General features: G+C 35.6%; 1 protein-coding gene across 1 annotated transcript; it reads left to right on the top strand.

Moving 5' to 3' along the window:
* Nucleotides 1-308: 308 nt before the first annotated feature.
* On the top strand, nt 309-18,891 carry LOC110459478. The gene is made up of 16 exons (XM_021511759.1): nt 309-469; nt 5,999-6,129; nt 6,892-6,973; nt 7,155-7,276; nt 8,319-8,397; nt 8,908-9,032; nt 9,759-9,843; nt 10,177-10,298; nt 10,682-10,869; nt 11,429-11,590; nt 11,884-12,031; nt 13,157-13,213; nt 14,442-14,523; nt 15,924-16,045; nt 16,288-16,332; nt 18,466-18,891. Exons 1-16 carry the CDS (start codon nt 309-311, stop codon nt 18,654-18,656), a joined length of 1,902 nt encoding a protein of 633 aa, XP_021367434.1. The 3' UTR covers nt 18,657-18,891.
* The last annotated feature ends 3,989 nt before the right edge of the window (nt 18,892-22,880 follow it).

The following is a 22,880-nucleotide window of genomic DNA, read 5'->3' as shown; positions in this document are numbered from 1 at the left end:
GTACATTTGTCATAACTTAGGACTTTCAAGGATGACATTTCTTTAGTCCTTTATGGACTTGTTATTAATCAGATTAATACCCAACTATTATGTAGCAGCCATCCACGCTATAATATTTGTGGTTGGGTCGAACCACTTGGCTGTTACAAAATTGTTAATATTTAAACAGAAATCATTACTCATAAGCTCACCATGATTGTAACAAATATAAAATACAATATGGAAAAAAGGAACTTATAGTTAAATATAAAGAAATTCTGTCCATATGTTTTTTTTAATTGTATTTATCTTACAATAACCTTGCACCTATGGCTAAGACTGTACAGATAGGTTCACCACACAAAGCACTTCCTGTTTGTGAGGTGATTACGACCCCGCTTCTTCAGGTTACCGGAGATAGGTTACGACACTCGACCATTGTAATGCAGGCCCAACAACCTTTCTGTGACTCCTGTTTGTGTAGGGCAAAGTAAGGCCAAGATAAGGAGAAAACTGTTTTATGGAACCCTGTCAGAACATGCTTATGTGAAATACCAGTGTATATATTTTTGAACAAATACAAATTACAACGTAAACATATAACCCAGTCTCATAGAACATGTCTTGGTTTTCTTTTAATATAATATTGTTTGAATAACGAAATTTGATAACTTTTTTTTTTCAAAATTGCTCCGTTTTAAGAAATGAGATATTGCAATTTGCTATTTTTTGCAGATGACTGCACATTTGAAATATGTTATGCTTTGATTAGACGTAGGAAATATTCTTTTTGTAGATAGCAGTGATTACATTGATAACAATGGCGTTAACCCTAACGCAAATCACATATATCAATAATTTGTACTGCAGCTCATAACCTTAACTAAGAAAAGAACACGCACAAACACACATAATCAACACAGTTTTATCGGTATGAAGTATTACACAGACCAATGAATCAATATGAATAAGCAAGTTTTGTTCAATTAAATTTACGGTAATTCTAAAACGATTTTTGGGTGGGATGGACGCAAGTCGAACGGATAGGGCACAACGCCCATCGCGCAGTTTTCGAATGTCGCCAATGTTATGTGTGAAGTACATGTATCTTCAACGTCATAGGGCAGGGAATCGAATCCGGTCGTCATATTAATAGGCGTGAGGGCTACATGTACCAAGGCATGACTAACAAAATTTTATTTAATATAAAATTGTAAATTTTATCGCATTTTTATATGTCTTGATTTCATGGATATTTTTGAAATTGAGAAGATATTGATTTTGTTGTTACCATGTAATTTCAACATTTTTTATGATAACGCTACGTGAGTTTAAGTTGATTTACTGTCGATGCAGACTAAGAGTAAATAGCTATAACTATTCTCGCCAGTGAATGAAGATCCTATACATTCCAAAAACGAACACTAACAACACAGACTTAAATTTGCGTGGCCTGTGAGTACAAACTACCCCCATTTACAATATGCGGGTACGTTTATTGACGAAATCGTGGCGATAAAGATGACATGACTTGTAACGGCTAAAATAAATCGTCCACCGACCATGCCCTAGGAAGGGAATGACCCAACCCTTCCTGACAGTCCATTGACAACAACACCAAACTGACATACCCCTAAAAACGGACTGAAATGATGACCAACGCCCAGGTTGTTACCAATATTGTTGTAATATTCGGTATTTTTCAGAAAATTTCAAGTAAGTAATTTTGTATTATGTACAGTCGTAATATATTTGAATTGTATCGGAAAGCTGTTAATTTACTTTTGAGTGAATTGCACGAACAGTTTTGTAAATATTGGTTATATTTCTCTATTTAAGTTTTTGTTTAAAACTTTATTGCAATATTCAAATTGATTTGACGTCAGAATAGACCGTAGCAACTTCACTCGGTTAAATTTTGAAGCAGTATTATTTCATTGCAGATTGAATTTTGACATCTTTAACGTACATGTATATACTATAAAAGTCCTGTTTCTGCATTCTTGGCAACATGGCGTCGTTACTACAAAATCTGTAAGTGAATGTCTCATTTGATTACTTTTCGCTTCGTCACCCGATAAAACAAATTTATCTGGTTATAAAAAGTATATAAAACCAGTATCTAGGACCTGTTGAAATATTTGGTGAAAATATCGAACCAGAACAGGAACGGCATGGCATACTAGTTGGCTATTAACAAAAAAAAACCTCTAATTCCTTCTAAATTAGAATGTCAGGTGTTTTTTCTAGTTATGCTCGGCGAGCGTAGCAAAACCAAAAATTTAAATTGTGAGTTTGTGAAATACTATTAAATATTTATCAAGAGCAAGCCCGTGACACTCGGGAAATAGATAGTAGGTATGGTATATTTGCAATTTGCATCATTCCTGGCCTTCACTTTTTCTTTTTTTCCCTTGTCTGATTTTGGTCTATCGTTCTCACAAAAGCTGAGGTCATTTCAAGACGGATGCTTAGGGAGACACTAAAGAAACGAAAGTATAGGGAAGTGAGAATCTGTTGAATCTTCAATGTCCCCTTATCAGAATCGTTGAAGTCCATGTTTTCCGCTTCAGATCACACATCTTCTCTGCACAGAAGATAAGTGTTTCGAGAACGGAACATAAGTATTCAGAAGGAGGCCAAAGCATAAGACACAAAGGAAACCCACTAGTTGTGAAGGATGGGGGCGGGGGTTGGTTTACATTGGTCGCCGCTTACGATATATATAATATCTAGTTGTATACTGCAGTCCTATTCTTTCTCTTGTTTTTATTTATTTATTTATTTTCTTATGTAATAGCGATAAAAGTACAATGCGAGTTTGTGTAATAATTGAAACTTTACATACATAACATTATCTGTACATACGAGTTATATATATGTTGTTCATTAACCCATTCTTATTTATGTAAACAGAAACTCATATTCGTATGAAAGGCTGATTACCTTATTGACCTTTAAAAGGTCAATAAGGTAATCAGCCGGTTGTTGACATTCTCTGACGTAACGATAGCAAGGGGAGGAAACTCTGATAGCTGATAATGAGGTGGTGACTGTTGATTAGGCGGAAGACAAATGTTTATCTTGTTTACTGATATGTTTAACGCTAGCCAGCTGTGATAAGAGAGGTAAACAAGAGAAAGATAACAAGTCTTAATATTATTACTGGGGAAGTCATGTTTGTGAAAATGAGTTCTTATACATAGGGAGATAATATACAGAGGTTTGCGAATACACGTTCATGTACAAAGGTTTGTTAACATAAGGTTTGAACGGATTCTTTTTCAATTTCGTGCTGGTATGAACACAAATCGGTTACACACATATTCAGTGAAGCCGTAAATATGTATGTAACCGATTTTGGTTCATACCGGCATGAATTTGAAAATAATGCCGTTCAGTCATAATATTTACATTCTAGTTTTGTATTTATTATTTACCTAAATACAGACATTTCCTTATATTTTTGATATTGAAGTGTTTATGTCGTCAGTGAGACGAGATTCCTGGAACAGTATAACGTCAGCAAAATGTTTGCTTCTAGTGGTTGTCCCATGTTATTCGAGGCGGGATGAGAAGCGTTACTGATCCAATTGCGTCCATAGTCCTATGAACGTTATTTGCTATGGTAATGTGCATAGATGAACTTGCAGTTGAAATGTACATTTACATGGAACATAGGAAAGTATTATGCAAAGATTTGTGACTATACTTTCAAATATAGAGAAAATTAATATACAAAGATTGTTGGATGTACGCTCATTTAAATAGAAAAGTAATATACAGTTGTTTTCAAATGAACATTCATATACGTAGAATGGTAATATGCAGTTGTTTTTGAATAATGAAACATTCATAGACATAGAAAAATATTATACAAAACTTTGTGAATAAACGTTCATATACATATATTTACCACCGTATTGCATTGCCACTATATAACCCTGTCAAATTCAGTTGGAATTCATATAAGCTATAAATGCCATGGACCGATTGTTGACGTCATCATTATTATGACGTCATAATTGTTACGTTGGATACCACTGACCCTCCCTGTGCGATGGCTGTTCTCTGCATTGAACAAGCAAACACGATACATACATTATTTGAACTAAACGCTGATTAATAAAAAGCGTAATTTGATTTTCTATGATATGAGCAGATTCCAAAAACTGTAAATACAAGTATTGAACTGCTTTCAGTTGGCATTCATACACTGTAGGCAATATGACTTCCAACTGGACAAAGGTAAATTCAATGAAGAGCGCTAGGTTTGTGATATACGTTCATATACATAATAAAGTAATATACAAAGGTTTTGTTATAATTTAGAATACATAATAAAGTAATATACAATGGTTTTGGTATAATATAATATACATAAAAAAGTAATATACAAAGGTTTGTGATATACGTTACTCTATAAAGGAAAGTAAAATACAGAGGTTTGTGAATCAACGTTCAAATACACAGAACATTAGTCTACTGTAAAACCTCTATATAATGCCCATTTCTTTCATTTGCCACCTCGCTCACCACCAATGTTTTATAATGCCCGTATTTTAGAACCATTTAACGTCTCAAACGATGTATCACCAGACCGCTTTAAAATGACCAGCTGTACAAAGTGTGACAATGCGTCAATATTTTGCTGTACAGTTTATGCTATTCATTGGGGACATTTCAATTCCATTGAAAAGACATTTTACAAAGACATATATTTGTGTGGGGTATACAGTGTTCTAGCCCTTAAGGCAAAAATGGACAAATAAACGGATAAGAGCAAAATGAAAACGCAATGCGTCACGGTTTTTTCTATCAAGGTTCGTTGATGTAGTTTATCACATAGTCGCTACATGTATTTTGTAAATAAAATAAGCATTTTTATTATAAGATTTGTCTTTTTTATGAAGTTCTTTATGTGTACATCATATCCAGTGTGTCTGTGTGTTAATTAATGTAAAAGACCTGAGAAGTGAACTTGAATGGATTTACTTAGAGCCGTATACATCCCTGTAGTACATTTGTCTCTGTGTTAAAGGCCATGGAATTGTCACTCATGACTGTTAGTGTGTAGGACTAGAAAGGCGATACATCACTCATGACTGTTAGTGTGTAGGACTAGAAAGGCGATATATCACTCATTCGTAACCAGCATTGGTAAATATTTACATTTGCCTGGTCTAGGTTTGTAGAGGCGCCTGCGTTAGGCAAGCTCACCTAAGACAGGTATTAAGGGGACGTAACTAAATTTCAGATATGTTTAAATGATAACACTTGTTGGTACAGGACTAAGATTTTTTTTAATTATTCAAAACAAATGAATATGACCATCAATATAAGTATGCCTTTAAGCTAATTAACTTAATAAGTGTGTATTTAAAATGTACTTCATGTACAGTATCAATGAATCAGTGGGCATTTCTAAATTTGTCCCATTTTTTTCTGAAAGGAAGTGGAAATAGTGTCAATGCAATAAATACATTGAAAATCATTATTGAACAAATGTTATCCTTGGAACTTTTCTACTTAAATTCTTTTGTTTAAACTCACAGCCTTGTATGTTGTTCTCCATCATGTTATAGCACTGTCATAATACATGCATCACCTTTTGTTTTGAGAGAACAATAATGAAGCAAATCTTATCTCGCTATCTGTCTCAATCTAGGTATACAAGGAGCAGCGACAACAGTTTCACCGAAAAATGTCTGCGCGAAGTTATCTTCCCCTGAACACGGGAAAGTGTCCTGTGAGGAACATGGAAATTTCCTGTAAGTGCAAACAGATAATCTTACTCTCTGATAGGTTTTGACCATTTCTATGAATGGGATATTTTAGATTCAGCCATGGCAGGTTTGATGACAAAGCAAATACATTCCATTTTAACAGAACTATCACAAACGTCACTAGGGTTATAAGTTTAAGAAATTAATATGGACAACTTTGAACTTTGAATTATGTAAAAAAAAAAAATCTGAAGTTTTGATATAGACTGGTAAAGGATTTTTCTGGTTTACAGAACATGCGTGGCTACTTGTAACGACGGTTTCCGCTTCCGGTCAATGACTTTATTGGAAAGGAGAGTATGTGACGTCATTGACGGCCATTGGTTTAATGGCGGGAACACGCTCCCTCAGTGTGTATCTAAAGGTTAGTAAGTCCGTTACCTCTATAAAGTTCCCTGCCCAACCATGTTGGTTTTCTTTGGGTACTCCGGTTTCCTTCCACATTAAGACCCTCTGCGCGCTGACATTCGGGCTTACAAGAGTGATATCAGTTATTTAACTTGTTTCATAAATATTGCTAAATAAATGAAGTTTATATTTAGGTTGCCCCTAAAACCCAAACTCGTATCCAGGGTTTTGTTAAAGGAGTTCCGGGGGTGAAGCCCCGAAGATGGTTACAGGTGTTAATGTCGGTAAATGTTTAAATCAATGGTAAGAACTCGAAACGTGACCACAGACATTAAATTCATTATCTGGACAGTCGACTATGCAGAGTTCTGAACATACTTTAAATGTATAGTCATAGGCATTCACGAAGGTTTCTCACGAGAGAAGGAGAAACAAAACATGATATGATGCCATGTTTCAAATGAAAAATTGGAACTGTTTGTGTTTTGAATAAGAAAAAGCTTAAAGTTTAGAATTGCATTTCAAATATCAGCAAAACATTACGACAGCTAAAAATGACTTAAGTCGAGAGTAAATTAGACGTAATCTGTCGAAACGAAGGTTCAGAATGTTAATCTATAAATGATCATACCGGGCATACTGCGCGCGTGCCAGGCGGATATGGCGCGTGCGTGCTGATTTGGGTCGGTCCTAAATATGGCATATAATACCTGCACGGAGCAATGTTACAAAACAAACTACCATTCCTTCATACTACGTTTCATTTTGGACTTTGTAGAATCTCTGAGTAGCGAGAATTGTCGACCGACACATCCTCCAGAAAACGGCATTGTTCGGTGTGAGCACAAGGACACACGATTGTGAGTTATCTCCCTTTAGCTTTATCGGATCATTCAGTTATTGAAGAAAAACGTTACAGATATGGTCTGTTACAGAAATATATGGTTTCATATTTCTAATACAAAAAGATATATTCAACAAAATGTTTGATTACTTCTTATTTGATTAGGTTGATGTTGAAGTTATTTTTTGTAATGTTAGGGTCTGCACGGGAACCTGTGACGACGGTTACACATTTGTTACCCATGAGACAACAGCCACGAGGATATGTGACGTCACGAGTGGGGAGTGGGAATCGGGCAATGTCCTCCCGGCTTGTAAAGGTAAAGTAATATTTGCTGTAATATTTTCCCCAACATAATACTGACAAGGAAAGGGCGATAATCACCGTTAAGTTACATTATTGTCTAAATATTGAGCTTTACCGAACGGAAGTGAAAATACGAAAATATGAAAACCTCTTTAGAAATTTATTTTAACTTTTTGGCTTATTAACACAGAAAGTGTGTTATTCATGATACTTTTAAAAGATTTGAACCACATCACATTTCAATAAGATGTCAGTCTCATTATAAATCTATAATGTGTGAACTTGACCGCATAACAAGTCCTTTTTTGTATGAACCCCATTATAATTCTCTAAAATACATGTATGAAGTTCATTACTAAAGTTTTGGTAGATGGAACCTCACTTCATGTAACTGATCTGGGTTATGTATTTACAATTTGCTACTGGTATATCCCTACAGATTTATTGAGAGACTATTGGAGCGCTTTATATTAGAAAATATTGATTCGGCTGGCTGGTAAATTGATCGTAAAACATTTTTTTCTCCAATTTTTCATTTAGAGTTTTATCATAGCACATAGACAACATTTCTTCTGATTAATTCATACAAAAATATAAATGCGAAACTAATCATCTCACAAGTACAAGTTAAAGGACTCACACACCTAAATCATTGACTATATGTTATTCCTAAGCATTTGAGCTAATAGCGTTAATATTTGAAGTTCAACACTAGTGACAACTGTCTAGATTCACAGATACATACAGACAAAGGCTTCAAACGGCATGTTTTGGTTTGTTTAGTGGCATATAACAGCGCTACAGGCGTCTGCTTTTGACAACCGGAAGTTTACAAGCCCTACCGGTGAAATGGGACGTCAATCCGCCATCACATTTTAAAATCTACTAAAACTAGACATTTTTCTAGAGTTCAATATCTGTACATTTCATTCCATGTAAAATATGTCAACAATTACCTATTTAAATTACTCAGAGGCACTGTATTAAACCGTTTTATGTAGGGATTACAATCGTATGAAACTGATTGGCTGATTTAGTTGTGTGAAACCTTATAGTTGCAGTCGTCGGTAACTGTACGCTACCCAGCCCGCCTCGTAACGGAATGAGCAAGTGTATTGTGCAAGGCTCCGAACTGTAAGTATGTCTATCTATAATTCGCTCAATATAGAACTATACTGGGTGTGTTTACATTTTACGACTGTAAAGTGACAGGGTTTCAGAATTCAAACATCCATTGACACCTGTATAATCAAGACAACAAAATGAATCAATAACTAAGTCCCCCAAACGAAGTGGAGGACTTCTTGGTTTTACTTCAAATTTTCTTCTTCTTCTTCTTCTTCTTCTTCTTCTTCTTCTTCCGCCGTAAAATATTGTCACGGCGTGTGCCTAGATGTGCAAGACGCCTTTTGTAGAATCATACCTTGAGGTTAATTATTGTGTGACACAAGATACATGCATGAAATAATACCAGAATAAATTTTCTATTTACATGTACTTTTTTGGTAGGGAAGGAACTCAAATCGGCATTCCTACCTATTTCAATTAGTAATCTGCATGTATATACAAAATTTATATATATCCATTCGATAATGCAGGAATGAAAACTACTAGGTGTTTAATCACTTGACCTATATGTTGCAGTGTTTGTACCGCTGTGTGTTTCCATGGATACGCTTTACCTGTCGCTTTAGATAACGCCAAGCACGTGTGTACAATAGCAGATGGCGTATGGTATGACGGGATGTTTTCATTCCAAACCTGCCAGGGTAGGTCGAAGGTATATTCTTTCATGTAAAGAAAAGGGTTGTTGCATCTTCCCTACTGTGGTCCCTAGCAACACCGATAAGTCCTAGAAGAAAGACCCAACTGTACAATACAGAATAATTCATTTTTGGCATTCTGTATAAATTACCAAATATTATGGGTGCCTACTTATAACATGTAGCGGCTATACCGCTGCATCTTCGATATCCAGGGGTTACGCTCACTTTCGCTCTCTTCACCCCTGTAATATGTCATAGCAAAACTGAAGGCACGAACACAGCTCTTTGATTGGTCTCAGGTAAAAACACTGACCAATCGCTAGGCTGATAACTATCCTTTGAAGATTACAAAGGAGAGACGCCCGACTTCAAAGCCTGTCAATTTTTACCGTTACTTGACCGCGATATTCCTTTGATGTACATCAAAGGATCGAACTAGTCTTCTTGTCTCATCAGTAAGGTGGCGCACACTGAGCCTTCAATTTTGCTATGACATTATTCCAGGGGCGCAGAGAGCGAAAATGAGCGTAAACCCTGGATATCGAGGATACTCATACTTCTGAATTAGGCGCCCTCTGTCTTCTTGTTGTCTTCTCTTCCTCCGTCCTCCCCGTACACTGATTGATTTTACGTTACAGTAAAACAGACCTAAAGCGCTCTGTGGTGAGAGGGATATGGGCCTCTTGAAATAAATAGATAAATAAATATGTACTTATTTTACATTGACAGCTATAACTGCGACAGACCAGTGTCGTTTTCTGAATGTATCACGTGATACAGCAGCTAGCACGTGTCACCAGCACGGTGCAGACTTGTGAGTAGCGACTTTAAATGAATTTCAGGTAGTTAATATATGCCTAATTTAAACAGCTTATATCTTTGAATAAAACTGTAGACGTCATGAAGTAATATGTTTCAGCCTGTTAAACAAGTTTAACTTTGTATAACATCAATGTGATGAATAGTACGTATACTGCTCATTTGAAAAAAAACTATCTAAATCGGAATACCTTTGATGAAGAGTACCGTAATACTTATATTTGCTACATATTATATATCCTTATGTATTTGTATGTGAACAATCGCTTATTTAGTGACATTACTCTTTGTGTTTCTTATAATACTCGTCATGTCTGTACGTATTCAGAGTCTGTGACGTCGAGTGCACTAATGGATTCACGTTCGAGACTCATGACGTCACGGTAAAGCGGATCTGTGACCGTCTGACAGGCACGTGGTACACCGGTAGCTCCGTACCGCGATGTGTCTGTAAGTATATTTGTATCCACGTACGTCTTCAAACTTCTCACTTTAAAGGCAGTGGACTGTAAAGTAACATACATTTATCATCGCCTCAGTTACACAAATCTGAATTCATCTGTTCTTGTTTTTAAACGGTTTGTTATATCTGTAAAATGTATGCAATATAGTTCCAAAATAGTTCCCACTTTATGGCGTTGACACTGTATAACCCTGCGTATTTCACATGCCATTCATATAAATTGTAAATGCCATGGCTCACATGTTGACGTCATCATTATTATGGCGTCATACACAACATAGGTTACCTACCCTCATTTCGGAATGGCTGCTCTAATGATTAACGCACGATTTAGAATGTACAAGTTTTTTTTTCTTTTTCTTGCTTTCAGCGACATGTGAAGAGCACCTCATTTCCGGAAATAGCATTTTCTCGGCTTCAAGTTCATGGACAGGTTTAGCTGGAGTCTATTTTGGGCCGGACAGGGCAAGACTGACCTCTGGTCCTGAAACTGTCAAAAACCAGAACCTAAGTGGGGGATGGCGACCGGCAAACGATGATCTCGGCCAGTTCATTCAGGTATGAGTAAAATTAATTCTGAAATGAATTGTGATTCTTAATATGACAGTCCGGTAACACACGGAGAACGCTTTAAACAAGTGGTCCAAATTTCCAGGGAGGGGGGTTCCAAGTGGGAAAAAAATGAGGAAAATGGTGAAAATACATGATTTTTAAAGAAAATTATCAGGTGGGGGCGGTTCTGAAGCCCCATAAAACCCTCTGGATAATATTGATCACATGACGGCGCAATAAAGCATTATGTCCACCTCACGTACTTTAGTCTACCCGATCATATTTCCCTTATTCGGAACATTTCTAGAAGAAATGGGCAAGAGCCACCACAGCCGAGTTCCGAATGACTAAAACAGACAACAACAACGTGTCAACCTGATCATTCTTTTCATTTGATTGCTTATTTTATGTCAGCATAATAAAATATGTATTACCCTTGATGTTAGGAAAACGCGATTCTTTGTTTCTCCGACATTCGCCCTCCTACAATGGGATTAATAGAGAAACAAGGAATAGCATTGTCCTTCAAGAAGGGCAATACATGCATGATATTAACATGTTACAGGTGAAGCTGGAAAGGCTAAGCCGGATAACAGGCATCGTTACTAAAGGCCGGGGTGTAAGTTCTGGTGACACCGCCCAAGATGTGGTTACTAGGTTCCGAGTTCTCTACAGCACCGACGGAAGGTCGTTTGTACCGTACGGAAGCGAGACTGTAACTGATATGGTACAACAGATAAATAATTAATAAAAATAATAAGTGTTTTATATGCAGAAATATCTTGCAATATAAAATATAAGATTTGTTCTATTTAGGTTAAACATTTTAAAGCAAAGATATTTTTTACAATGCCGTTGACCATTTCTGAGAAGGCTAAACAGCACACTGGTTGTTTCGTATTTTCCTGATGAATGTGTACGTCTGTGTATGGTTTAACTCCTAAACAAAGTACAGTCAGTACATGATATTTTCTGAATCGAACATGGAACATATTTTCCCCAAACGGCCCCTATTGTTAGTTTTTCAGTGGTAACAGAAACACGTGTAATGAGAAGGTTAACTGGTTTTCGTGTCCGTTCGCGGCACTGTACGTCCGTATTAACCCAATAGATTGGAAGGACCACATCGGACTAAGGTTTGAACTACTTGGATGTCCTGCCAGTGAAGGTTGGTATACATAACATGCAATATTTATTACTTCAGTTTAGCATAGAAAATGTTTGCGAGATTTTTTAAAACCTTTTCTGTAAAAAAATATCTTGAAATCTTAACCATGTAATGACATCCCTATAAACGTACGTTCAGGGTATTTTTATACAACAGTGTCCCTGTGCTTTATTAAAGTTTACCTTGTATAAAAAACTTAATTTATGATTTCAAAACTGAAAGGAGAACAATTATTTACGTGTGTATATTATGAATCGTGCTGCTACACAAAAGAGACCCCTGTCATTAGTGGTGTTCCGTCAGCAATCTATCACCTTGTATCTTGATCAAACTGAATATTTACAAGAAAACAGAGTGAGAAATACGGCGTTAGTAGCTTTAAAGGTTAGTTTAGCAAACTAAAAAAGTCGTTTGATACAAAGATGAATACATTATATTGTCAGTCGTAGCATTCGGAGTTACTTCCCCTTAACAACCCGTACGATGGTATATAGACACCTATACTGCAAACAGAACAATGTTGGTCTGTCCGATCACAATAACAATGAATAATGATCATAATAATGAAAAAAAGATGTTTTCATGGTATTTAAATCATATCTGTATATGTAGGAGTTTTTACTTGTTTTCTTACTCATTCCCATCCATGGGGAATAACATATCCTTCACACACTAAACCGACCACTTTTATTAAACTACGAAATGTTTATTGATTATCTGAAATATTGAACTGCCAAATTTCACATTATGATTCGTGTTGATAACATTTCACAAACTATATGTGTCCCATTTGTCCTGTTTCGTTGGGAGATTTTAAAGTTGAATTATCGTTAAATCATTTCACTTAATTTGAAGATAATATCTTTATTTTGAAATTATAATCTACGACAATTACCTTGCTTTCATTCTGAGGTTCAATTTCTATTTTTGTTTTGTTCATGAAAGTAATGTCAGCATCCTATTCTAGCCAATGATATTTCTTTCTTTAATTGACATTATAAGTCACATTATTGTTTGACAGTGTCTTTTGATGACCGATTGTATTTACCGAGCAGTGTAAGATATACTGTTGAATAAGAAGCTGTTTCATACATATTTGAACATGCAAAATTTGTTTTTTTGTAGAATCTGTACTAACCACAAGTTTCATCAGCAATACAACTCCTACAACTGTTACATCAGGTAGGTAATAAGTTAATAAGCGATTGACTAGAACTACTTTGAACATTAATTCATATTATAAGGGGAAATTATTCTTACGAAAGAATATTAAGGCCACTTGGAAAATATACTTTTCCTTTTTTTGTGTGTTATCTTTTCGAAATTTCGGATTGATAAACGAAATCTTATATACTAACCCGAAATTGCGCGGCTTGTTTTTTTCTACGTGTCCTAATAATTCTCTAGGATTTTACAGTAACAAGATAAAGTTTTTTTATATAGCAACTCTTATAAATGAAGTTATTACCACTAATAAGTATCCCTCTTGTTGACCCGGGTGTTAGCGCGCGGGGGTTCTTAATGTTGGAGGAAAGCTAAGTACCCGGATAAAACCCACGTGATTGGGCAGGTGGCTCCATAACTTTTCATGTCCAATTGGGGAATCGAACCGCAACAGCCTTGGTAAAAGGCAAATGTGTTACCCACTGCGCCATCCACCACAACTTACAGACGACAATTTCACAGTAATACTAATCCTTTTTATTCATTATGTCTGGTAGGTACATTATGTCAGGTAAGGTACATTATGTCAGGTAGGTACATTATGTCAGGTAGGTACATTATGTCAGGTAAGGTTCATTATGTCAGGTAAGGTTCATTATGTCAGGTAGGTACATTATGTCAGGTTGGTACATTATGTCAAGTTGGTACATTATGTCAGGTACTTTTTGTAGGTACATCATGTCAGGTAGGTACATTATGTTAGGTAGGTACATTATGTCAGGTAAGGTACATTATGTCAGGTAGGTATATTATGTCAGGTAGGTACATTATGTCAGGTAGGTACATTATATCAGGTAGGTACATTATGTCAGGTAGATATATTATGTCAGGTAATGTACATTATGTCAGGTAGGTACATTATGTCAGGTAGATACATTATGTCAGGTAATGCACATTATGTCAGGTAGGTATATTATGTTAGGTATTTTTCAGTAAGAAAGGATAAATGAAAATAAATTTCTTTCCAAATCTGTCTTAGCTTACAGTTCATCCAAACTTCATCATTAACACTTTCGCTGGGTAGGTAAGGAGTTCATCATTGTCAATTAAGATATGTTTCAAATTTTAAAGTTCGTCCAATATTGTTTGAAAACAGCGTCCGTATGACAAAATTAATGTATGTTTTTACCCCTTGATCATCATACATCCCTCTGCAACATTAATACAGATTTTTGTTTTGTCACAGGAACAAGTCCCGAACCAATGTGTAATTCAATACTGCCCCCGAAAAATGGCGTCATCAACTGTGAAGACAGGGGAACGTCGCTGTAGGTAACAGCAAGGGCGCACGTGCTCGATTTAGTATAACATGCTTGTCGGTTACGTTAGTGTAAACAGAACATGCTCCTCAGACGCTCAGTATAAAACAAACATATATAATACTACGATTGATCACATCATCTGGAATTCTGTGACATATCTACTTTCGTTTTGTAATAACCATCAGTGACCTTCTCAACCAGATGATGTCGTACATATTGATCAGTTTTACTGGAGATCGGTGTAGAGAACATTAGTGTTAACCATTAATATGCTTTCTTGTAACTTTTGAAGAAATACCTGTGACGTTTACGGCTATTGGGCTTGGATACGTGTAACGCGTTTAACTATAGTTTATGATATCAACCCTTAATAACCAATTATAAAATCTGTTTCGGAAGATAAATTAATGATTTGTTGATATATAAATCTTATTAGCATATATTTAAGGAATGATTTTTATTTTTTCAACATTTATGAGGTCATAACAACAATGGGTTTATGGACATATTGAATGAATCGCGTTAGCGATTCATGTAAAATATGTCCAAAAACCCATTGTTGTTATGACCTCATAAATGTTGAAAAAATAAATATCATTCCTTATATTTACATTGACGAATCCTTTCAGTGGATCGATATAACAACGAATAAAACAAATAAACAGGGTTTGTTCCTGCTTATACACGGGTGCAACGCAGTGGCGAGAACAGTGTTTTTTCGCGGGGAAATGTGACACTATCGTGAGAGATCTTAGCAACCGTCAACAACAATAACACAACAAAATGTAGTTCCATATTCAATGTTTATTTGTAGCACAGGACACGTGAATACGTGGATATTTCACAAAGCACAGTTCAATAATATTTTAAGATGTAAGAATTAAGCATCTAGTTCGGTCGTTCCGAGTGAGTAGTTTTTGTAGTGTATTACTACGCAGTGTGATCAGGTTACTATCAGTTCCCACGTGCTGAGATTCTATGAACACCTGTGTTATGCATTTATGAATGTAATTTTTGTCAATGGGTCTAAGCATACAGAATGTAAATATTAATGGATAAGACCAATAGCTATGCTATTCTGTACTTCATAACCTCAATTTTGCAACGATTCGAGTTAAAAAACGCTTAATGCAATCATGTTTTTGCAAGTTCAATCTTATTACGAAGTGTTACATGTATTGTGGCAAGACAATGTTTGATCAAATTAAGCAGAATTCCCACTGTAACAAATTTTGCATTTCTGCTTTATGTTGCAAAGTTTCGTTATAAGTGTAATCTACAAACAATATTGAATTGAAATATTCTGTTTTGGAAACCCAGAATCGACTTCTAATTAAAAACATATATTTCAAAATGTGCCTAGAGTTCGTTTTAAAAGAAGTTTGATTGTATATATATGATTCCAGTGTGTGTACGGCCCTGTGTAAGAACGGCTGGGCGTTTACCACTGGAGACTTCCTCGTAAATAAACGTTGTGACCTTAACACTCATACTTGGACAGACGACCAACCTTTCCCCGCCTGCTACAGTAAGTATGGACATCACTGTTACATTACACAAACTAAACCTGTCAGTTTTTCCTCATATATATATTTTTTTTCCAAATTACTCAGGAGACACGACCACGAAATTGTTTTCGTATGTTTTTTCACATCTTACATATATCCTTTGCTGACTTGACCAATTACCATAGAACGTTCTGACTGAACGACCGTTCTCAATTCTCTTCATCTTAAAAATCCTTAAAGATATCTTTATTTATCATTTCAGGACTGCCCTATGTTACAACGACGACCAGCCTTAAGCCCATGACACGTACGTATCTGATATAGTATGCACTGCAATACTTAATATAACCAAACCGTTGACGCCCAACAAGTACATTGCATTGCCGCCATGTGGCGCTAAATGGTGGAAATATGATGAACAGTCTGTATGCCTGAAATATAAGAATATAGAGAATCGCCACAAACAAACACACACACACACACACACACACACACACACACACACCAACAAAAATAGAAACGGAAAGGATGAAGATTCAAACTACAGTAATGAGTTGAGCAGTTCAATATTTGTTCTTCAATCTCCAGAAATAAAACAAATGGAAACTCCGATTCCCAATGTGACCCAATGTCAGTGGTTCTGTAGTCGCTTCAGCCGAACATGCAATGTTATAACACAGGTATTCCCTTTTTGTGGTACATCCCTTTACCTAGAACTAAAACCTCGAAACTGATATCCTCACGTTATGTTGTTTTTTTACTTGTGAGTCTAAAATTACGTCAATGTTTATCGTGTTGTAAATGTATACTATCATACTTGTTCTGTCATAAATAAACAACATTTGTTTTCATAACAATGTGATTGTTACCTGCGAATATCATCACAATTGTTTTTTTTGCAGTCAATATTTTTTTTAAAAATAAATCAACCATGTTAAATAGTCAAATTTATATAATTAACGTTACTGATCTGTATAAACGGGTACTGTGTTCTGTGAGACAACGGTGCCTCATATAATTAACGTTACTGATCTGTATAAACGGGTACTGTGTTCTGTGAGACAACGGTGCCTCATATAATTAACGTTACTGATCTGTATAAACGGGTACTGTGTTCTGTGAGACAACGGTGCCTCATATAATTAACGTTACTGATCTGTATAAACGGGTACTGTGTTCTGTGAGACAACGGTGCCTCATATAATTAACGTTACTGATCTGTATAAACGGGTACTGTGTTCTGTGAGACAACGGTGCCTCATATAATTAACGTTACTGATCTGTATAAACGGGTACTGTGTTCTGTGAGACAACGGTGCCTCATATAATTAACGTTACTGATCTGTATAAACGGGTACTGTGTTCTGTGAGACAACGGTGCCTCATATAATTAACGTTACTGATCTGTATAAACGGGTACTGTGTTCTGTGAGACAACGGTGCCTCATATAATTAACGTTACTGATCTGTATAAACGGGTACTGTGTTCTGTGAGACAACGGTGCCTCATATAATTAACGTTACTGATCTGTATAAACGGGTACTGTGTTCTGTGAGACAACGGTGCCTCATATAATTAACGTTACTGATCTGTATAAACGGGTACTGTGTTCTGTGAGACAACGGTGCCTCATATAATTAACGTTACTGATCTGTATAAACGGGTACTGTGTTCTGTGAGACAACGGTGCCTCATATAATTAACGTTACTGATCTGTATAAACGGGTACTGTGTTCTGTGAGACAACGGTGCCTCATATAATTAACGTTACTGATCTGTATAAACGGGTACTGTGTTCTGTGAGACAACGGTGCCTCATATAATTAACGTTACTGATCTGTATAAACGGGTACTGTGATCTGTGAGACAGCGGTGCCTCATATAATGGTAAACAAAGTAATTAACAAAGTTAACGATATCCATTTAGTTTTTTATCAAATAGTGAACTTGTTCAATGGTGTGAACTTCATATGCCAATATTTTATCTTTAAATGAATTACGTCCCCTTACGTTTAAATTCACTTACAGAATGATCTCTTTTAACAGCATTAAAACGATAACAATTAATATTTATCAACTCTGAAGTTGTCAGTGACACTTAAATACGTTTACATTTTTATGATTAATCCTTGTCAATGTCATTCATAACCTATGATATTTCATCATTTTATGATTTAAAAAATCAAATATTGGTATATCGAGTTATTACATGCACAACGAACGTTCACAAAAACTATTTATAATCATTTTCAGAAAGTTAGGTGAGGATTTTGAATCAAGGATATGTACATGTATAGTGTATATTTGTTGTTGCCTGGCACACGGAAACTACCACACGCGTACTGATTGTCACTCTTAAACTTGCTATAAACATATTAGATATTTATGTGAAGGTGCTAAACCAATTATATATATTGTCTCTTTCTTACTCTTGTTCAGATGATTGTATCGGCAGTGCAGACGACTGTCACCGCAAAGTAAATGGCGACTATCACACTTGTGATAACTGTCACTACTTCGCCAGCTGTTCTGAGGGATATACCTATGTCCGAGAATGTCCTGACAATCTCGTGTTTGACGCAGTTATTGGGAGCTGTCAGTATCGTTCAACAACGTGTACAGAACTTTAATTAAACGTCGTTTACCTTCTTATTTCGCATTGGAGCTGTGAGAAATTGAATCATATCCTGGAAACATACCAGTTATACATAAACATGTAAACAATCGTTTGAAGGGGAATATGTTCTTATTTCAAAGACATCATGCTCCAAGGAAAGGACACACATTTTCTCGATTCCCTCTTGGAAAGGCTGTCACTTCTGTGTTTTATCGAGAAATATAACGCTCATTAGAAATCAAATGATAATAACAGTGGCGGATCCAGGGGGGTTTTTTGGGCTTCAGGAAACCCCCCCACCCTGAGAATTTTCTTTAAAAATCATGTATTTTCACCATTTTCCTCAATTTTTCCCCACATGGAAACCCCCCAGGAAATTTGGAAACCCCCCCAGATAGGTCTCTGGATCCGCCACTGAATAACATAACATTGAATACAGCTAACGGCATCACACGGTTGCCATCTCATTCAGGGGTTAAAACGGCGAATAATAGAAGGAACATAATTAGTTGTTTAAAAAAAATCGATTGTTCTGAGGACATTTTAAATTTCGTGTGAAACGATTAAGATCCGTTATATGGATACGGTTATTGAATAATGTTGTGGTTAGAGACCACTATTTTTTGCTTCCGTATACATGCGTCGATATGTTATTTTCTTGCTAACTTACTGCATTTTTTCTACATATTTATGCAGACAATCATAACAGATATATGTTAAAATGAATAGATAGTTTTTAGCACAAAGCTCTTCTTAAAAAAACCGCAAGACTCCAAATCAAATAATTGTCATATGCCCAATAAAACAAATATTCAATTTTTGAAATCATAATACAGAGTGCTGGGTCTCTTGACCTTAATAACGTCACACTTCAAAATTGAACTGTATTACTACCAGCCGCGCGCTAGCCATATATTGTTGTTGACACTGACAATTACCATACCTGTACGATAAGGAGGGAGGTTATATATAATTACCTGTGAGAGCGATGATGTCGTATGCTTCAGCGATTTGTACATATGTCAGCATATATAATACGTAGGTTAAGTCTGACCAGGGTTCAACATTGACATGAGCTCCCGCTCTTATTGACGCTACCACAAAGCCTTTGTTGTCGTTTTTTTGTATATATTGCTATCACAATAAATATTTTATACATTCAAAACGTCTTGTGTTGGTGATTAGTATGTACACGATGTAACGCATGCACGTGATGAACCTGCATACACAATGTACTTTGTATTCAATAACTCGGACGAAATAAGTTTAATTAAAGCTAAAACACTGGTGTCTTGTCACAGAACAATGATATCGTTTTCAAATCTGTTTTATGATACGATCTTGCGCTGGCAGAAGTCATTTATTATTATAATTAAAGCCCGTCTATCAATGATGACCACAAATGTGCTAATTAATGAGATATTTTTAAACCCACAGTTACTTCAAATGATAATTAAGTTTCATAAATTATATGAAGTTTTCAGACAAATCGGAATTGGAATATCAAACTATATATGTAAATGTTGTCAACCTTTTTTTTTTTACCTACGCCGGTTTAATACAATAGTTTCACAAAATTATTATTTTATCACATCTTTCTGCACGACCTTCACATTCATCAAGAGTTATCTACGAACAGTCGTGTTAAAGATGTAATGCATTAATTCCATTGAATAATTCACATAAAACACCAGTAACCCCCAATAACGGAAACGTCATCAGTTTGTTTCCATATATGATGTGAGAACATACTAATATAAACGGATCACTCCCATGTTTAGTTTTGTAGCATACGCGACTTTACATTTTGTCCGTATGCAGTTGACTAAGTCATAGCCTATTATAAACGGCTGATTTCATTTGTCTCAGGTGTCCAAATATTAAATGTCACAACACTTGCATGTTTAAGTATCCTATACTCATGTCATATTGTACATAACTCAACAGAATGTTATTAAAAAAAATCAGAAGTGTTACTGACTATTCGCTATACATATAGTGTATTGATAATATATTTTATTGGTTACCCTGTTTCAGGTAAATCAGATTTGAACATTTTATCTAATATAAACCATAAAATGTTACCATATTAAGTTGACAAAACTTGGATTAACGATGTGTTCTATTTTCACATAACAATACAAAATGTGATTCACTTTTTTGATACAGGTGAGAAAATACCATTCACGATAAATTCACTATAAAGTGGTGTGTATTGATAATATATTTCCTTCGGTATTGCTCTTAAAGGTAAAACAGAGTTGAGCATTTTATCTAATACAAATAAACTTAGTACGGACAATACGATATCAAGTTGACAAAACTTTGGTGTACGATGGTATTATAACAACGTATATTTCCATTTCAACCACACATTCTAACAAGGTAAATATACTTAGTTTTGACGATAACAACATCTTGTATATATAGTACGTTATGCACTGGTATGTAGAAGTAATATATCACTAATTATATAGTCAACACTGACAACTCATTAATTTACGACAGGTGTGTTATGTTAATAGCCTCTCACATCTACTGCGTTAAGATGACAATGCGTTGGTGATTAGTCACGAAATGATTGACAGCTTGACATACTGGAGTGACAGGAACACGCCTCGACTTTCCTGCTATTAACAAATTACAAAGATGAATGTATATGGAGGTGCCATTGGCCTTATCGGGTCTAGCGCGTGTCCATTTTTCGCTTGTTGTTTCAGAAACTGGTAATGAGGATGCGTGCTTAATATCGGTCAGATAAACACCTATCCACAGAACACGACACCGATTGGTAGACATTCTACAGGTACACAGGAACTGCTAATTGGTCGCGGTTATATTCAAACATCTTGAATTTATATATTTTATGCGTAATTTGTTATGATATTATCCCTGTTCCCCTTTTGAATTGTTACACTAATTTCCATATTTGAATATATTTTACTATGTACGATAGGCTATTGATATGGTGGACGGTTTGTGAAATATTGTTTATCATTATGTTTTATATATAAGTCATACGTCGTGGTCAGTACCCATTTAATATATTGTCTAAACGGGAAAAAATGCTGGCTATGCCATGCATGTCAATCATAACACCAGCTGTATAAATGTTGGTCTAAATATATATCAGAATTGCTCAACGTATTCACTGGGGACACATAAACTAATGTTTGTATCAAACTGTACTGTCTTTTCTTTCAATTACTGTCTTCTTTATTACTGGCGTGTCTCGTGACACATACCACTTAACCTTTCAGTAACCATGACACCGTATGTGACATGTTCGTTTTGGTGGAATGTTATCAACAAAACTATTAACTGTTAATACACCAGTCTATCGATTGAGGGAATGACATGGATATGTGTGAGAGTGTTAAGTTCGCAATTTTCGGGGTAATTTAAATATGCAAATTTAGCACGAGGTTACTACACACCTTCAGATGTAGAAAAACAATAAATAGTGAAGTTTCTATATTTTGGGGGAAATACTTTATTATTATTACAGTATATTGATATTACTCATTGATTAAGTATAAGCCCTTACATATATTTGCATTTTTATTTTTTGATTTCATGTAAATTTAATGTTTCATACTGTCCACAGATACATCCAAAGTTGGAAAACAGTTTGAGTTTAAGATTTGATTTGGAAATAGACCATCTTCGATACTCGAGGTGTTATATATGCTAACGTACGGCCTCTGCACACCTGGAATATGTCATGAAAAAATCGAAGGCTCAGTGTACGCCACCTTTTGTAAGACACAAACAGACTTGTGTTTGATCCCTAGATGCCCATCAAAAAAATATGTCGGTCGCGTGACGGTAAAAAATGACTTTCTGTGAAGTCGGGTGTCGCCCCACTGTAATCTTCAAAGGACAGGTATCAGCCTAGCGATTGGTCAATATTTGTTTTACCCGAGACCAATCAATTAGCTTAACCCCTGGAGTGTCTAGGATGGGAAACAAACATTTCTTAAAGCATAACATAATGTTATGAAGATCATTTACTTATTTCTGCTTTTGCAACATAATCATCGATGACTGATATGAATGTTCTTATGTTATGATATCTATAAATACTAGTTGGTCAAAATGATTCAGATGTTCACAAACTAATTATGGAAACCGAACGATGGATGTACGTGGTTCCGTCTTTTCATGTTTGTTTTGGTTGAAATATAATAAAACAAATAGTCACCAAGAATACAAAACAAAGAAGCACCTATTCAAA

Source organism: Mizuhopecten yessoensis, unplaced genomic scaffold (genome assembly GCF_002113885.1).
Source record: "Mizuhopecten yessoensis strain PY_sf001 unplaced genomic scaffold, ASM211388v2 scaffold10087, whole genome shotgun sequence".
NCBI classification, from domain to species: domain Eukaryota; kingdom Metazoa; phylum Mollusca; class Bivalvia; order Pectinida; family Pectinidae; genus Mizuhopecten; species Mizuhopecten yessoensis.
This window is presented reverse-complemented; position numbering and strand designations above follow the sequence as displayed.

Excerpts from the sequence above, each read along its gene's own strand:
- LOC110459478 (XM_021511759.1), top strand. The coding sequence starts at position 309 with ATGGCTAAGACTGTACAGATAGGTTCACCACACAAAGCACTTCCTGTT. Across the intron at positions 9,033-9,758 it reads TTCATTCCAAACCTGCCAGG|CTATAACTGCGACAGACCAG; the intron begins GTAGGTCGAAGG and ends TTACATTGACAG. Across the intron at positions 10,299-10,681 it reads CTCCGTACCGCGATGTGTCT|CGACATGTGAAGAGCACCTC; the intron begins GTAAGTATATTT and ends TCTTGCTTTCAG.